Source organism: Saimiri boliviensis, chromosome 14, assembly GCF_048565385.1.
Source record: "Saimiri boliviensis isolate mSaiBol1 chromosome 14, mSaiBol1.pri, whole genome shotgun sequence".
Classification (NCBI taxonomy): domain Eukaryota; kingdom Metazoa; phylum Chordata; class Mammalia; order Primates; family Cebidae; genus Saimiri; species Saimiri boliviensis.
Genome location: NC_133462.1, coordinates 43,425,013 through 43,440,895, shown reverse-complemented (window position 1 = coordinate 43,440,895; position 15,883 = coordinate 43,425,013). Strand labels below are relative to the sequence as shown.

General features: G+C 55.5%; 1 protein-coding gene across 6 annotated transcripts in view; it reads right to left on the bottom strand.

Moving 5' to 3' along the window:
• The window catches only part of TLE2 (TLE family member 2, transcriptional corepressor), a 34,300-nt gene extending 19,375 nt beyond the window's left edge, over positions 1-14,925 (bottom strand). The window contains exons 1-9 of one of the 6 annotated variants that reach the window (XM_039465689.2): positions 14,535-14,925; positions 14,352-14,449; positions 14,034-14,097; positions 13,529-13,573; positions 11,110-11,172; positions 5,114-5,188; positions 4,691-4,874; positions 3,353-3,372; positions 2,389-2,496 (exon numbers count right to left, since the gene is read on the bottom strand). In XM_039465689.2, coding sequence (XP_039321623.1) covers positions 2,389-2,496; positions 3,353-3,372; positions 4,691-4,874; positions 5,114-5,188; positions 11,110-11,172; positions 13,529-13,573; positions 14,034-14,097; positions 14,352-14,449; positions 14,535-14,558 — 681 coding nt within the window. In that variant the 5' untranslated portion in view covers positions 14,559-14,925. Of the gene's footprint in view, positions 1-2,388; positions 2,497-3,352; positions 3,373-4,690; positions 4,875-5,113; positions 5,189-6,823; positions 7,376-11,109; positions 11,173-13,528; positions 13,574-14,033; positions 14,098-14,351; positions 14,450-14,534 lie in introns of those variants that run through there. The other 5 variants (XM_039465690.2, XM_074384816.1, XM_074384817.1 and 2 more) reach the window with 5 other exon arrangements.
• Between the last annotated feature and the right edge of the window lie 958 nt (positions 14,926-15,883).

Here is a 15,883-nt window from a genome sequence, read left to right as displayed (position 1 = left end):
ATCCGCCCACCAGGGCCTCCCAAAGTGCTGGGATGACAAGCGTGAGCCACTGCACCTGGCTAGACTTGTTTTTTGTTTTTTTTTTTTTCTTTGAGACAGGGTCTCACTCTGTCACCCGTACTGGAGTGCGGTGTCAAGATCTCAGCTCCCTGCGGCCTTCTGTGCTCAAGTGATCCTCCCACCTCAGCCTCCCGAGTCGCTGAAACCACAGCCATGGACCACCACACCCAGCTACATTTTTGTATTTTCCTGTAGAGACGAGGTTTTGCCATGTTGCTCAGGCTGGTCTCAAACTCCTGGCCCCAAATGATTGCGGTCAGGCCCCTGCCCCCGAGACCCCTATCTGCTCCCCAGGAGCTGGGGGAGGTAGCCCAGGGCACCACTGGGATTCTCAGGCCACTGTGCCGTTTGCTCAGAGCAGGAGGGAAGGCCACATGTGCCCAGATCCGGGATCTGGGAAGGACGTGGGTGTAGGGAGCAGGTGGACACGTCGTGGGGAAGGACTTTGAAGGATAGAGACTGCACGAGTGCCCTGTGTGACTCCCAGCCGTCTCAGGCCTCAGTTTACCCCGCTGTATAATGGGGGGAGAGCCAGAGACCAGAATCATCCTTATCTCCTTCCTCAATCTCGACCCACAAAGCTTCTCAGCATGTGGGTCTCACTGATCTCTCTGCTGACCTCCAACCACTCCCTCACAGCCCTAAGAGAGACCTCATCTCCTCCCAGTCCCTTCCATGGGCTCCTGGCCTCCAGCCTTCCCCCTCCAGGCAACCTTCCAAGCTGACCCCAGACAGATTTTCCTGAGACCTATCCCTGCCTCTGCTCTGCAACCTTTTTTTTTTTTTTGAGACGGAGTTTCGCTCTTGTTACCCAGGCTGGAGTGCAATGGCGCGATCTCGGCTCACCACAACCTCCGCCTCCTGGGCTCAGGCAATTCTCCTGCCTCAGCCTCCTAAGTAGCTGGGATTACAGGCATGCGCCACCATGCCCAGCTGATTTTTTGTATTTTTAGTAGATACGGGGTTTCACCATGTTGACCAAGACGGTCTCGATCTCTTGACCTCATGACCCACCCGCCTCGGCCTCCCAAAGTGCTGGGATTACAGGCATGAGCCACCGCGCCCAGCTGCTCTGCAACCCTCTATGGCTCCCCATTGCCTTGGAAGAAAGACCAAGCCCCAGTTCCATTCACCGATGTAGAAAACACTATCCTGGGTACCACGGCAGGGGGTGGGGTAGGACAGGGTGCCGCTGACATGTTGGGCTGGAAACCAAAGGAAGAAAAAAAGGCTGTAGCTTGGAAGACAAAATCCGCCCAGTGGGTGGGTTCTTCTAGACTCCCTTCCCATACCCGGTTTTCTTCTTTAAATGAAAATTAGTTGCATCCAGGCGCAGTGGCTCACGCCTGTGATCCCAGCACACTGGGAGGCCAAGGTGGGTGGATCACCTGAGGTCAGGAGTTTGAGACCAGCCTGGCCAACACAGTGAAACCTCATCTCCACTAAAAATACAAAAATTAGGCCAGGCGCGGTGGCTCACGCCTGTAATCCCATCACTTTGGGAGGCTGAGGCAGGCAGATCACGAGGTCAAGAGATCGAGACCATCCTGGTCAACATGGTGAAACCCCGTCTCTACTAAAAATACAAAAATTAGCTGGGCATGGTGGTGCGTGCCTGTAATCCCAGCTACTCGGGAGGCTGAGGCAGGAGAATTGCTTGAACCCAGGAGGCGGAGGCTGCGGTGAGCCGAGATCATGCCATTGCACTCCAGACGAGGCAACAGAACAAGACTCTGCCTCAGTCAATCAATCAATCAATCAGTTCACCGCCAAAAAGAAAGGCTTCTCTGAGAAACAGCACTATGGGCCCGCACTGAGCCCGCCAGCCTCCTGAGACCAGACTGCACCTGCTCCCGTAGGTGGGACAAATGCTCCCCAGCTGGCCACAGCCCCATTCCCCAGATTTGGCCTGGCCCTGGGGACACTAGACTTCGAAACGACAGATGTGCAGCTGTCTGGCAAAGAGAAGAGGTCCCAGCCTCTAGGAGGTGGTCAGAGAAGGCTTCCCGTAGGAGGGAGCACTTTGTGTCTTGATGGAAAAACTGGTTTCTGAAACAAGGGTGTTCTAGGGAGAGAAAACACTGGACTAGAAAAAACAGGGCGGGAAAACCGCTGTACGGGCCAGAAGCTGCAGAGACGTCAAGAAACTGGAGTAAAGCGTTGCACTATAGGATCGCTTCTGATTGGCCAGTACTCTGAGTAGTAGGGAGCTATGGAAGGCTCTAGAGTGAGAGAATCATGGCAGAGCTGGGCTCTGGAAGGTTCCAAGGGCTCCAGCTGGCCTGGGTCATGCGTGCCCACCCCAGTCCTGAACCTGCTCCTACTCACATAAGGTCCTGACAGCTCCTTCTCATCGGCTCTCTGCTTCCCACCACCACCGGGGGCACTGGGTCGCTCCTCCTCCACCAGACTCTCGGGGGGCGAGGGAGACGCACTCTGCGAAGAGACAGGGGGCCACGGGGAGAAAGGGTCAGGGCCCTGCGCTCCTAGATTGCACTATGAACCAGCCACGACTGAGGGTTCCCCACTGTTATTAGGGTCTGCACCTCAAGCTTCCCATCTGGGAAATGGGAGCTTCCAAGGGCTGACTCAGTGCTAAGGTTTTGTTTTCTCTGAGACGGAGTCTCGCTCTGTCACCCAGGCTGGAATGCGGTGTCGCAATCTCAGCTCACTGTAACCTCCGCCTCCCGGGTTCAAGTGATTCTCCTGCCTCAGCCTCCCGAGTAGCTGGGATTACAGGCACCTGCCACCCCGTCTGGCTAATTTTTTTTGTATTTTTTAGTAGAGACGGAGGTTTCTCCATGTTGGTCAGGCTGGTCTTGAACTCCTGACCTCAGGTGATCCACCCTCCTCGGCCTCCCAAAGTGCTGGGATCACAGGCGTGAGACACCACATCCGGCTGGATTTTTTTTTTTTTTTTTTTTTTTGAGACGGGTTCTCGCTCTGTCACCCAGGCTGGAGTGCAGTGGCCGGATCTCAGCTCCCTGCGGCCTTCTGTGCTCAAGTGATCCTCCCACCTCAGCCTCCCGAGTAGCTGAAACCACAGCCATGGACCACCACAGCCAGCTACATTTTAGTGTTTTTCTGTAGAGCTGAAGTTTGGTCACATTGCTCAGGCTGGTCTCAAACTTCTGGCCCCAAATGATTCTCCCACCTCTCCCTACCAAAGCACTGGGATCACAGGCGTGAGCCACCACACCCAGGCGAGGTCTCATTCTGATGCCCCCATCAGCTCAGAACCAGTGTCGGTCCCCCAAGAATACAAAGGGAGTCGGGGGTGCCACTCACTCACCCTGCTCGGGGCTCTCTCCACTGGCGGATGGGGAATGAAAGAGAGAGAGAGGGAGAAAGAATGAGGCATTTGTGTCCATGGTGCCAGAGTCCAGCCGTCCAGTTTACACAGCCCCTCCTCCCGCCCCGCTCGGAGTCTCCCTATACTTCCAGCACCCTTCCAAGCGTCGGATTATCCCTCCCCTGCACTTCGATCAAGGCCCAGAGAGGGGTAGTGACTTCCCCGAGACACACAGCCCATCAGGGGTAAAGTTGAACCCAGGGCTTTGCAGCCATTCTCATTATTCCTCTCAAACTTTAAGAGATGGGGTCCTAGACAACAGACGCTGGAGAGGATGTGGAGAAACAGGAACGCTTTTACCCTGTTGGTGGGAGTGTCAGTTCAACCATTACGGAAGACAGTGTGGTGATTTCTCAAGGATCTAAAACTCGAAACACCACGTGGCCCCGCAAGCCCTAAGGACTACAAATCATTTTATTATAAAGACACATGCATGCCTATGTTTACTGCAGCACTGTTCACAATAGCAAAGACTTGGGACCAACCCCAAAGCTCATCAATGACAGACTGGATAAAGAAAATGTGGCACACAGACACTGTGGAAGACTATGCAGCCATAAAAAAGGATGAGTTCACGTCCTTTGCAGGGACACGGATGAAGATGGAAACCACCACTCTCGGCAAACTAACACAGGAACAGAAAACCACACACCGCATGTTCTCACTCCTAAGTGGGAGTTGAACAATGAGAACACGTGGACGCAGGGAGGGGAGCATCACACACCGGGGCCTGTCAGGGGGAGGGAGGCAAGGGGAGGGAGCGCATTAGGAGAAATACCTAATGCAGATGACGGGGTGATGGATGCAGCAAACCACCATGATACGTGTGTGCCTATGTAACAAACCTGCACGTTGGGCACACATACCCCAAAACTTAAAGTATAATAAAAAAATTAAAAAGGAAAAAAAAGAGATGGGATCTTGTTCTGTTGCCCAGGCTGGAGTACAGTGGCCCCATCACAGCTCACTGCAGCCTCAACCTCCCGGGCTCAAACAATCCTCTCACCTCAGCCTCCCGAGTATTTGGGAATACAGGTGTGCAACATCACACACAGCTCATTTTTACATTTTTTGTAGAGATGGGGTCTCACTGTGTTGCCCAGGCTCGTCATGAACTGCTGGGCTCAAGTGATCCTCCTGCCTCGGCCTCCCACAGTGCTGGGATGACAGGCGTGAGCCACCTCACCCCCTCACGCTGATGTGTTTGGCACCCGGCCTGCCCGTCCTCCTCCCCAGCTCCCCACCCCGCCAAGGCCACACGCTGCGTGACCCACTCACCTCTGGACCCCTCGGCCTCCGCGCCCACACGATCGTCCTTGACAGCCGCAGCCAGCTGAGCCTGGGCAGCCAGGGCTCCGGACAGGGCGAGCAACCCCGTGGCACTGCTGCCCACCAGCCCGGCTGGGCGGGGGGTGAGGGGCACGGGAGGGGCGTGGTGGGACAGCGGCTGGAGCTGCTGCTGCTGGAAAGGAGAGAGAATGGGCTGGGGCGGGGGGCGGGGGGAGGCGGGGACCCTGTGGTCCCTTGCCCAAGAGGTGGACACTGGGACGGGAACTAAGTACAGTGTGTGCCCCTGGGGATCCCACGATGGCCGGAGCCCAGGCCCACCCACCACCCTCAGCTTTAACACCTCCTGGGGGGGTGCCAGGGACCTGGGGGTGGGTATCTCCCCATGGCAGGGCAGAGGCTGCAGAGACTCACCCCGATGAGGCTGTTCAGCTCCCCCACGGTGACCTGCTTGGCACGCTCTACAGCCTGGAGTACCTGCTGCTGATGCTGGGGACGGGGTCGGGGGGGACCAGGAAGAGGGCACACTGAGCCCCTGGTCACCCTAGCTGCGCCCTTCGGAGCCCTGACCTCTCCCCACCACCCTCTCATCTTTGCCCCAGCACTTCCCATTTTTCTTCTTTCTTTTTTTAAGGCGGAGTCTCTCTCCATCACCCAGGCTGGAGTGCAGTGGCGTAATCTCAGCTCACTACAGCCTCCACCTCCCAGGTTCAAGCAATCCTCCTGCCTCAGTCTCCCGAGTAGCTGGGACTACAGGCGCATGCCACCACGCCCGGTTAAATTTTTGTCTTTTTTATTAGAGACGAAGAGTTCACCACGAGGCCAGGCTGGCCTCGAACTCCTGATCTCGTGATTTGCCCACCCGGCCTCCAAACTGCTGGGATTACAGGTTTGAGTCACTTTTCTCTTTCCTATTTTTCCTCCCTCACTCTCTCCCTTTCCTTTTGAACTTTTATTTTCCCCGCCCCCCCCACCCCGTTCTCTCTCTTTCCTTTCAGAATTTTGAAATAAACAAGCACACAGAGAAATGAAATGAAACCTAAGTGCAGTTATAATAATTATAAATGAGGCTGGGCGTGGTGGCTCAGCCTGTAATCCCAGCACTTCGGAAGCCCAGGACGGGCGGATCACGAGGTCAGGAGCTCGAGACTAGCCTGGCCAACATGGTGAAACCCCATCGCTACTAAAAATACAAAAATGAGCCCAGTGTGGTGGTGCGTGCCTGTAGTCCCAGCTACTCGGGAGGCTGAGGCAGGAGAATTGCCTGAACCCAGGAGGTGGAGGTTGCGGTGAGCCAAGACTGCACCACTGCACTCCGGCCTGGGTGACACAGCAAGACTCCATTCAAAAAAAAAAAAAAAAAAAAAGAGCCAGGCACGGTGACTCAAGCCTGTAATCCCAGCACTTTGGGAGGCCGAGGCGGGTGGATCACGAGGTCAAGAGGTCGAGACCATCCTGGTCAACGAGGTGAAACCCCGTTTCTACTAAAAATACAAAAACTTAGCTGGGCATGGCGGCACGTGCCTGTAATCCCAGCTACTCAGGAGGCTGAGGCAGGAGAATTGCCTGAACCCAGGAGGCGGAGGTTGCAGTGAGCTGAGATCGCGCCATTGCACTCCAGCCTGGGTAACAAGAGCGAAACTCCGTCTCAAAAAAAAAAAAAAAAAGAGGCCAGGCACTGTGGCTCACGCCAGTAATCCTAACACTTTGGGAGGCCAAGGTGGGTGGATCACCTGAGGTCAGGAGTTCAAAATCAGCCTGACCATCATGGTGAAACCCCATCTTTATTTAAGAAAAAAAAAAAAAACAAATAATTACAAATCAGTCTCTCCTTCTGGGCACTGAAGACATTTGCGGATGGATGGTTCTCTGGGGCGATGTTGTCCCCTGCACTGCAGGGGGCTGAGCAGTGTCCCTGACCTCCACTCACTCGACGCCAGGGGTACCCCCCGGTTGTGACAAACACAGATGTCTCCTGGTGGTAAAACTGCCCCCAAGAGAAAACCACTGTGATAAATCAGCACCATGGACCCTCCTCCTAAGCTAAGGAACAGCAAATACCAGACTCCAGGGGCCCCCTCCACTCCCTGCCATCACAACACCCTCCCGTCCCCCTTTCTCCACCTTCATGACAATCATTTCTTTGTTTGTCTGTATAATTCTGCCTCCCACGACGGCCTTCCTAAACCTGCTTGGATTTGTCCATTTTGAACATCGTTGTGGGTTCATTCTCTGTGTTCTCTTTGGCGTCTGGCCTCTCTCCACGTTAACATTTTAAGCTCCATCCCTGATGTGGTGGGTGGTGGCAGCGTGTTCAGCTTTGAGAGCTGCAGGGCTCTGCCGTGAGAAAATGTTCTATCTGGGCCGGGCGCCGTGGCTCACGCCTGTAGTCCCAGCACTTCGGGAGACTAAGGCGGGTGAATCACTTAAGGTCAGGAGTTCGAGACCAGCCTGGCCAACATGGTGAAACCCCATCTCTACTAAAAAAAAAAAAAAAAAAAAAAAATTAGCTGGGCGTGGCACCAGGTGCCTGTAATCCCAGCTACTCCGGAGGCTGACACATGAGAATCAGTTGAACCTGGGAAGCAGAGGTTGCGGTGAGCCAAGATTGCGCCCCTGCACTCCAGCCTGGGAAACAGAGCGAGATTCTATCTCAAAAAAAAAAAAAAAAAAGAAAAGAAAAAAAATGAAAATGTTCTATCTTTGCTGTTCCACAGAGAAGCCATATATAAAATTAATTTAATAGATTTTTTTTTTTTTTTTTTTGAGACAGACTTTCCCTCTTGTTACCCAGGCTGGAGTGCAATGGCGCGATCTCGGCTCACCGCAACCTCCGCCTCCTGGGTTCAGGCAATTCTCCTGCCTCAGCCTCCTGAGTGGCTGGGATTACAGGCACGCGCCACCATGCCCAGCTAATTTTTTTTTAGTATTTTTAGTAGAGACGGGATTTCACCTCGTTGACCAGGATGGTCTCGCTCTCTTGACCTCGTGATCCACCCGCCTCAGCCTCCCAAAGTGCTGGGATGACAGGCTTGAGCCACCGTTCCCGGCCTAATTTAAAAGATTTAAGGCCACGTGAGGTGGCTCATGCCTTTAATCCCAGTACTTTAGGACCCCAAAGTGGGAGGACTGCATGAGTCCAGGAGTTTGAGACCAGAATGGGCAACATGGTAAGATCCCCGTGTGTGTGTGGTGTCTGTCTCTCTCTCTCTCTCTCTCTCTCTCTCTCTCTCTCTCTCTCTCTCTCCATAAATATATATATATATATACACACACACATATATATATACATATACATATATAAAGTTTTTTTTTCCCTTAAGCTGGAGTCTCACTCTGTCCCCAGGCTGGAGTGCAGCAGCACGATTTCAGCTCACTCTAACCTCCACAACCATGGTTGAAGTAATTCTCCTGTCTCAGCCTCCCAAGTAGCTGTGATTACAGGCACCTGCCACGCTGCCTTGCTAATTTTTGTAAAAAACAAAACAAAACAAAAAAAAAAACCCGGGCGCAGTGGCTCAAGCCTGTAATCTCAGCACTTTGGGAAGCTGAGGTGGGTGGATCACGAAGTCAAGAGATCGAGACCATCCTGGTCAATATGGTGAAACCCCGTCTCTACTAAAAATACTAAAAATTAGCTGGGCATGATGGCTCGTGCCTGTAATCCCAGCTACTCAGGAGGCTGAGGCAGGAGAATTACCTGAACCCAGGAGGCGGAGGTTGCAGTGAGCCGAGACTGCGCCATTGCACTCCAGCATGGGTAACAAGAGCGAAACTCCGTCTAAAAAAAAAAAAAAAAAAAAAAAAAAAATTTGGCCGGGCGCGGTGGCTCAAGCCTGTAATCCCAGCACTTTGGGAGGCCGAGGCAGGTGGATCACGAGGTCAAGAGATCGAAACCATCCTGGTCAACATGGTGAAACCCCGTCTCTACTAAAAATACTAAAAATTGGCCGGGCGCGGTGGCTCAAGCCTGTAATCCCAGCACTTTGGGAGGCCGAGGCGGGTGGATCACGAGGTCAAGAGATCGAGACCATCCTGGTCAACATGGTGAAACCCCGTCTCTACTAAAAATACAAAAAATTAGCTGGACATGGTGGCGCGTGCCTGTAATCCCAGCTACTCAGGAGGCTGAGGCAGGAGAATTGCCTGAACCCAGGAGGCGGAGGTTTTGGTGAGCCGAGATCGTGCCATTGCACTCCAGCCTGGGTAACAAGAGCAAAACCCCGTCTCAAAAAAAAAAAAAAAAAAAAAAAATACTAAAAATTAGCTGGGCATGGTGGTGTGTGCCTGTAATCCCAGCTACTCAGGAGGCTGAGGCAGGAGAATTGCCTGAACCCAGGAGGCGGAGGTTTTGGTGAGCCGAGATCGTGCCATTGCACTCCAGCCTGGGTAACAAGAGCAAAACCCCGTCTCAAAAAAAAAAAAAAAAAAAAAAAATACTAAAAATTAACTGGGCATGGTGGTGTGTGCCTGTAATCCCAGCTACTCAGGAGGCTGAGGCAGGAGAATTGCCTGAACCCAGGAGGTGGAGGTTGCAGTGAGCCGAGATCGCACCATTGCACTCCAGCCTGGGCAAAAAGAGCAAAACTCCGTCTCAAAAAAAAAAAAAAAAAAAAAAAAAATTTAAGGCAAAAAATAAGTTAGTAGATTTAAATATTACTAGTTAACCTAAGTGAAAACAACCACACGGGGCTGGTGACTCCGGTGTGGGACAGCGGAACAGTAGCATACCCCACTGTAGGCACTGTGAGGCAGCTGGCGTATATGCACTCCTGAGGACAGGCATCTGGGCTGCCCCCACCAAGGAGGTATCAGGATGCTGATACAGAGCTACCATGGTGGTGCACCTGGGTGTGGGTATGTGTAGAATGGGGTGGAAGACTTTCTAGAAAGGGCCAGAGTGAAAATATTTTCCTTCTGCAGATCAGAGGTCTCTGTTGCAACTACCAAACTCTGTTACTGCAGTGGGAAAGCTGCTGGAAATGGTATGCACGAGTGGGCGTGGCTGTGTGCCAATAAAGCTTTATTTACAAAAACAACTGGAGGGCCAGAATTGGCCCTAGAGCTGCAGTTTGGTAATTTCTGAAAATGTGTGCCTTTACACATCCCTTTCAACAGTTCTTTACCTAAATTTTTTTTTTTTTTTTTTTTAGATGGAGTCTTGCTCTGTCACCCAGGCTGGAGTACAGTGGTTCGAATCTCCGCTCAGTGCAACCTCTTCCCCAGTGCCCAATTCAAGCAATTCTCCTGCCTCAGCCTCCTCATTGGCTGGAGCTATAGGCACACACCACCATGCTTGGCAAATTTTTTTTTTTAATTTAATCGAAGCCAGGCACGGTGGCTCACGCCTGTAATTCCAGCACTTTGGGAGGCCGAGGCTGGTGGATCACCTGAGGTCAGGAGTTCGAAACCAGTATGGCCAGTATGGTGAAACCCCATCTCTACTAAAAATACAAAGTTGGCCGGACGCGGTGGCTCACACCTGTAATCCTAGCACTCTGGGAGGCCGCGGTGGGTCGATCTCCTGAAGTCAGGAGTTCAAGACCAGCCTGGCCATCACGGTGAAATCCCATCTTTAAAAAACAAAAATACAAAGTTAACCGGGCATGGTGGTGCATGCCTGTAATCCCAGCTACTGGGGAGGCTGAGGCAGGAGAACTGTGGGAACTCAGGAGGTGGATGTTGCAGTGAGCCAGGATCTCACCACTGCACTCCAGGCTGGGTTACAGAGCAAGACTTGATCTCAAACAAACAAACAAAAAAAAAAAACAAGCCAGGTGCGGTGGCTCACACCTGTAATCCCAGCACTTTGGGAGGCCGAGGAGGGTGGATCACTTGAGGTCGGGAGTTCAAGACCATTCTGGCCAACATGGTGAAACCCCATCTCTACTAAAAATACAAAAATTAGCCGGGCACGGTGGCACACACCTGTGGTCCCAGCTACTCGAGAGGCTGAGGCAGGAGAATTGCTGGAACTCAAGAGGTGGAGGTTGCAGTGAGCCAAGACCGCCCCACTGCACTCCAGCCTGGGTGACAGACTGAGGCTTTGTCTCAACATAACAACAAAAACCAGACAGGCAGGTGTCCCGCCTGGAGGCCACACAGCCAGGATTCAGCCCCGCGCAGCCAACCTGCAGGGCTTCAGGGGGTCAGGTCTCAGCCTAGCTTCCAATCAAGGAGGAAAAAAGTCCTCAGTCCTCACCCTCGGCCAACACCTCCCTCCAGCCCTGCAGCCCGTGCCCAAGCGGGGTGTCTGGCCTCAGGGCTGGGGACCGGCAGTGAAAAACGGTCTCTGTCTGAGCTGCAGATTACCGCACCATCAGCGCCCGGGGCGTCCTCTCCCAGACCGACCCCCTCCCATCTTCTTCCAGCCTCCTTCCCCTTCTCCCCACAACCCCAGGCCCGCTCACCTCCTGGGTCAGGAAGGGGATAATCTGAGCGCAGATACCACTCAGGCGCTTTACAATCTCCGCCTGGCAGGAGGGAAAGAGAGGAAGCTTGGAGCGGGGTGGACACTTGCAACCCGGCTCCAGGCTCAAGGGTTAGGGAGGCGGCGTCCGCAGGTGCACGGAGGGAACTCGGGCCAGCTAGGCATGGGCCAGGCCGGATTCAGAGCCCCGCCAGGCTGTTTGCTCAGCTGAGCGAGGCCCGGGGTGGCCTGGAGCCGGGAAGACCCGGGCTGAAGCTGAGTGAGGTCCTAGGAGTCACAGACACACACCCGCCAGACGCACACCCGCCAGGGATTTGCAGGAGGCAGCCGCACAGACACCCACCTCAGACACAGACACTCGGAGGCTCTGGGGTCAGCAGAAACAAAGGGAAGGGGGCTCCGCCTGGAGTCCCAGATTCCAGCCCTGGCTGGCCCCATGCCTCTCCCAGACAAGGCCCCTCTCCGGAAGCCTCATCCGCTTCCCCGGGCTGATCTACCCGCTGGGAACGCCTGCAGGTGGAGATCTCAGCGCTCCACACTCAAGGGAAGGGTTTCATCTGGAGAGCGTCTGGGCCCAGGTGCCCCAGAGAAACTAAGTAGGGGGAGAGGGCGTGTGGGTGGGGAAGGGGGCGGGTATACAAAGGCCTAGCGCTTTGCCTCTGCCTGAGTTACAGGTGTGCTGTGTGCCTGGCAGGGTCTGTGTCTCCTCTTCCCACCCGGAGAGTGGAACCGGGATCCCAGGGTGTCTGGCACCCCATAAGAACGTCTGTTTCGTGTACCCATGGGACCATGCCATGCTTCAGCAGACAGGCCCCCCTCCCTGCGCACATCAGAACCGACCAGAGCCCCCCAGACTCAGGAAAGCATGCCAGGGTGGGCACCCCCAGGGTCCCCACACTCCCAGCCCACCCCCTTCTCCTTCCCAGCCACCAGCAAGTCCCAATACAAAGCTCTACTCATTGAATCTAATATCCTGTTAGAATCTAAGAGCCCACAAAGCTCAGAAGCTTGGGACCCCTCCCATCCCTTTAGAAACCACTGGTCAGTCTCAGGATCTCAGGGTGAAGAATGGACCACTGAAGTCAATTTTAGAATCTTTGGGTCTATCTTGGAACCTGGAGATCCTAAGTTCAGGAACAGACTTAGGACCTTTTAACACACATCTGCACATAGATAGGACAATCTCAGACCCTTGAGATCTATCTCAGAACCCCAAGGGCAATTTCAGAAATGTGAAGTCAACTTCAGAACCCTGAGGTCAATCTCAGAATCTTGAGGTCTGTCTCAGAACCCTGAGGTCAATCTCAGAACCCTGAGGTCTATCTCAGAACCTGGAGGTCTGTCTCAGGACCTTCAGATCACTCTCAGAACCTTGCAGTCAATCTCAGAACCTTGAGGTCTAAGGACCTTGAGGTCACTCTCAGAACCCTGAGATTAGTCTCAGAAATCGGAAGTCAATCTCAGAACCTTCAGGTCAATGTCAGAATCTTGAGGTCTATCTCAGGACCTTGAGGTCGGAACCATGAGGTCAATCTCGGAATCATGAGGTCAATCTCAGAAATCTGAAGTCAATCTCAGAACCTTGAGTTCTATCTCTGAATCTTGAGGTCAATCTCAGAACCATGGATCACACGAAGAAGCTTAGGAAGCGGCTCAGAACCTCATGGCACTGGGGTCGATCTCAAAGCCGTGAAGACAGCCACAAAGTTTCGAGGTCTCTCTTGGAATAGTGGGGTCACAGTCTGAATCACAGCATCAAATTCATGGCCTGGAGAACAATCTTGGAACCTTCCAGCCAATTCCATGGAGATCAATCTCTTATTTTTTTAAAGACGGGGTTTCACCATGTTGGTCAGGCTGGTCTTGAACTCCTGACCTCAGGTGATCTGCCCGCCTTGGCCTCCAAATTGCTTGGATTACAGGCGTGAGCCACCACACGCGGCCAGAGATCAATCTCAGAAGCTTCAAAACAGCAGCAGAACCTGTGGTCCGTCTCAAAACTTCAGACTCTCTGAGCTGAAAGGGACCGCTAAGAGTGGCCATCCAGCCCCTCCTGGAACAGAAGTCACCTCCACAGCCTCCCTGGCCTGGCTGCCCTGCCTCTGCCACATGCCCTCCTTGATGGGGATGCCTGATGGCCCTTGCCCGCTGCCTGCCTCTGCTAGACGGCTCCAACTTCGAGACATTGTCTTCAGAAGTTGAGACTCGTTTTCCTTTCAGGAGGCTGAAATCTGTCCTCCTGGTCCCAGATGGGCCCTCTGTGACCTCTGCAGGGATTTCGGGATGAGACCCCTGTTCCCTAGGTGTGCTCTGGTCCCAGCTGCCCACACTGGGTCCCTCCTGTGGCTTCCAGACTCCCCACCCTCCCTCCTGAACACGCCTAACCCCAACCCAGTTACCTGCTTATGCATTTCAATGTTGAGTCCATAAGACATCTCATAATACTGCAAAGAAAAAACCAAGTGAGAACGTCTGCGGTGGAAATGGGCGCCCTCCTGGAGACAGGTGATGCCAGGGTCTTCCAAGAGCCCCCCAGCCTGCAGGGATCACAGCAGGACAGCAGAGCCCCCCAGCTCCATGGGGTCCCAGAGGAGGAACCAGGGGCTCTCTGCCTGGAAGGGCCCCCTCTACTCTCCCCAGAGAGGTGGGGCAGGGAGAAGTGACCAGAGGCCCTGGCCCCACAGAGATGCCCAATCAGGCTAGGGGTCATCCCTGTCTCACGGTTCTCAGAGCTGAGAGGACCCTCCGAGAAAGCGAGCGTGAAATCCCAATCAGCCCAATGGACAGACTGGGAAGACGAGGCTGGGAGTGGGGCCGGGACCTACCCCGGAGTCCACCGACACTCAAAGCCCTGCCCGCGTCTCCCCCGCGTCTCCCGGCGCCTGGCACCCTGAGTGCCCTCACCATCACATAATGTCTCTGCATTTCCGTCTTCTCGCTGGCCAGCTTCTCACATTCTAGCTTGAGGCTGGGAAGGAGAGAGAGGCCAAGGGGCTCCCACCGCCGCGCGTGGGCCGGCTTCCAAAGTGAGGGGCTCATCTCCCCATCCCCCCACCTCCCGTCCCGGTCCCTCCCGCCCCTTCCCGGGCTCCCAGTGCCCCAGCTCTGCCTGTCCCCAAAGCCCTCTGCACCTGCGCTTCCACCTGGAGGCCCTTCCCGCGCCCCCGCCCCGGAGGCCCGGCGCCCCGGTGAACTCCCGCGGGCCCTGGGGCGCCCCCTCACCTGTGGTACTGAGCCTGGAGAAACTGGAATTCCTCTTTGATGCGGTCGCAGATCTCCAAGATCGAGAACTTGAATGGCTGGCCGGACTGGAGCGGGGTCTGGGGGAGAGGGTTGGGGGGGGAACGTCAGGGTCTGAGTTCCCGGACCCCGGGGGGACCCCCCTCCCCGCAGCCCCCCACTCACCGGGTGCCTTCCCTGGGGGTACATCCTGCCGATCCGAGAAGCCCCCCAGCGCCACCGGAGCTTGAGGATATGGAGGCGGCAAGAGTGGGGGAGGCTGAAGTTGGGGGGGAGGCTGCCCGAAGAAAGAGGGAGGAGGGCGAGGCGGCGCGGGGCAGGCGACCCGGGAGTCCCTGGCGCCCCCCGCCAAGCACGGGGTCGTGGGAGCCCCTCCCCGGGCCGGAGCGCGCGGGGCGCGCGGGGCGGGGGCGGCGGCCGGGGCGTGGGGGCGCGGCGAGGGCAGCCGCGGCGGCCGGCGCAGAAGGTCGGGGCGCGCAGCGGCCGGGTTTCGGCGGCGGCGGCGGCGCGGGCGGCGGGCCCCGCGCGGGTCCGCCTCCCTCCGGCGGGGCTCGGCCGGGAGCCGCGGGCTGAGCCGCCTTAAGGTGGCGCCGCCGCCCCCGCGCGCCCGCGGCCCGCCCCGCGCCCCTCCACCCCGCTGCGCGCGCCGCCCCTCCCCTCCCCGCGCCCCCCTGCACCCGCCCCCTTCCTTCCGGCCCTGTGGACCTGTGGGGAAACTGAGGCCAGGGTGATGAGGGGGTGTGGGTTGGGCGCCCAGTGCCACAAAACAGGGTCCCCAGCCCCTCTCGGATGGGCGCGTGGGGGGAGAAACACCAGTGAACAGATCGTCCACTCCCCGTGTTGCCCTCCGTGCGGGGGCGGCTTGCGAGGGGCGGGGGCCAGCCCAGAGTCGGAAATGGCTTTTCTGAGCAAGTGACATTGGGCTGAGATTGAAGGGTCAGGAGGACGCAGCCTCGCCAGCAGCCTTGCCAAGCGCTCGCAGGGAACCCTGCCAGGAAGGGCCTCTCAAGGCAAAACCAGTTCCCAGCTAAGGCCCGGCCCTGGCCCTCCGGGGGCCTCAGGAGTCTCTGCAAAGGATCAGGGGTGGGGCGCTGTCCTTCCTGTTTCATTTTTTACACAGAGAGGGTCTCACTACGTTGCCCCGGCTGGGGTGGAACTCCTGGCCTCAGGTCATGCCCAGCCTCCACTTCCAGAGTGGCTTGGGACTTAGGGCCTGCAACCCGCTAATTTGTATGTATTTTGTAGAGACAGGGTCTTGCTATGTTGCCCAAGCTAGTCTTGAACTCCTGGATACTTTCAAGCAACCCTCCTGCCTCGGCCTCCCAAAGCCTTGGGGTTATAGGCGTGAGCCATCACACCCAGTACTACATTTATTTATTTACTTATTTTTATAGAGACGGGGTTTCACCGTGTTGGTCAGGCTGGTCTCAAACTCCTGACCTCAGGTGATCCGCCCACCTGGACCTCCCAAAGTGCTGGGATTACAGGCGTGAGCCACAGCGCTGGGCCTATGT